Below are 1,660 nucleotides of genomic sequence, written 5' to 3'. Positions count from 1 at the left end.
CTCGATCTCGACAGACTCGGCACGCAGCGTGGCCACCTCCGACCGGGCCACCGAACCGCGCCAGTGGCTCTGGATTTTAGTAGCCATTGACTGCTCAAGCTGGTTGCGGGCGGAAGCTTCAATTTCGGCTTGATGCTTAAGGTGTGAAACAGTATATCTTGCTATCGATTGACGCCATGCGCATTGTAGTCGAACAACTGCAGCTCGTAGAGTTTCAGCTTGTGATTTGGCAGCTCTTGTCCGGAACGCGGACTGAATAACAGTTGCTGCATCGCGCTCTTTACGAAGACAAACCGCCTCGTTCCTGGCCTTTCGTCCTGCTAGCATTCGTGCACCAAACGCTTGGATTTCGTGTGCTGCGGTTATCTGCTTTGTGTATGCAGTTTGTGCTTGTCTGGTGCGAACAAGTGATTGCAGCAAAACGGCCGCCGCCTTCCTTACAGCGAGCTCAGTCTGATAGCGGTTCCGTTGCGAGCGGCCGCGCATAAGCTTCTGGATAACAACAGCGCACTCTTGTTCACGCTGTAGCCGTTGGCGAAGGTCTTCTAGTTGCTTCTGAGCTTGACGTCGTCGGAATTCCGTTTGGATGCGGATTGCTATTCTCTCCGCAGACGACACTCTTTCGTTATAGGCTTCGCGAGCCATTGCTCCACGCACACGGGACTGGATCCGTGTAGCCATGTCGTTCTTGCGCTGAGTCTCCTTCTGATCCTGCTCTTTCGTACGAAAGACTCGTCCACTGTGACCATAGGATACACCGTTGAACGTCATCGGCTTCTTACTCTGCTTGGCCAGTTCAGCAGCTTTACGATCCATCGCAGCAAACTTCTGAGCAGCAGACCTCACGTCGAGCTTGGCTTCATCGACAGAAGCCTTGATCTGTTCAATATCAACTTCATCGAAGGATTGCTTGCGTACCGACCCCATAGATTCCACCGATTCAATCGACATTTTGCGGCCAGACTCCCACGATGCCTTGCGCAACGCTTCCTCGGACGCTTTACGTTCCTCACGTGCACGGCTCTCAGCGAGCTGCTCTTGGAATCTCGCCAGCGCCTTCATAGCTTGAGGACTAGGCTTCTTGATCCGTGCAGCAGGGTCTGTGAAAGGATAGCGCTTGGCATTGGGGGTTCCAGACCCGCTGGCATGCTTGGACACCATCATGCCGTTTTTCATGATATACTCATGCGAGACGTCGTGCTGATCGTACTTTAGCAACGCAGCTTTGGCCTTTTCCTCGGCCTCTTTCTCCACCTGCGCAACCTCCTTCGCATGGACGTAAGCGTGATCGAAATCGGGCGACGAGTAGTTGTTCTTCGCCGACGCCTCCTTGGCGTGTTGTTCTTTCTGTCGCTCCAGTTCCTGCATCCGCTTCTTCTCCTCTAGCTGCTCCTCAAAGTACGTTTTGCCTCCAGCGAAATTCCTCAGAGCCTTCTGCGCATCTTGCTCCGCTTTTGTCGTAGTTTCGCGTTGTTTAACGTGGTGGTTGTACGAGTGATCGTATTCGGTTGAGTACGTCGTGGTAGCGTGAAGGTTCTTGGTGTCCTGCTCCTTCTTGCGCTCGATCTCCTCCAGACGGCGCTGCTCCTCGCGTTTCTCAGCTTCGAACGTCTTTCCGTCGCTCGTAAACTGCGAGAGCGACTCCTTGGCCTTTTGCTCC

The 1,660-nt window shown here is 53.8% G+C and overlaps 1 protein-coding gene across 1 annotated transcript in view; it reads right to left on the bottom strand.

Annotated features, from left to right (window-relative positions):
- Positions 1-161: 161 nt before the first annotated feature.
- The window catches only part of PPTG_09364 (hypothetical protein), a gene marked incomplete at both ends in the record, with an annotated part of 3,267 nt that continues 1,768 nt past the window's right edge, over positions 162-1,660 (bottom strand). Inside the window, 2 exons of the mRNA XM_008904293.1 lie at positions 162-320; positions 442-1,656. Of these exons, the coding sequence (XP_008902541.1) occupies positions 162-320; positions 442-1,656 (1,374 nt within the window). The remainder of the gene's footprint in view (positions 321-441; positions 1,657-1,660) is intronic.

This window comes from Phytophthora parasitica, assembly GCF_000247585.1.
Source record: "Phytophthora parasitica INRA-310 unplaced genomic scaffold supercont2.17, whole genome shotgun sequence".
In the NCBI taxonomy this organism is placed as follows: Eukaryota; Oomycota; class Peronosporomycetes; order Peronosporales; family Peronosporaceae; genus Phytophthora; species Phytophthora nicotianae.
Note: the sequence above shows the minus strand (reverse complement) of the source record. Positions and strands in the feature narration are given on the sequence as shown.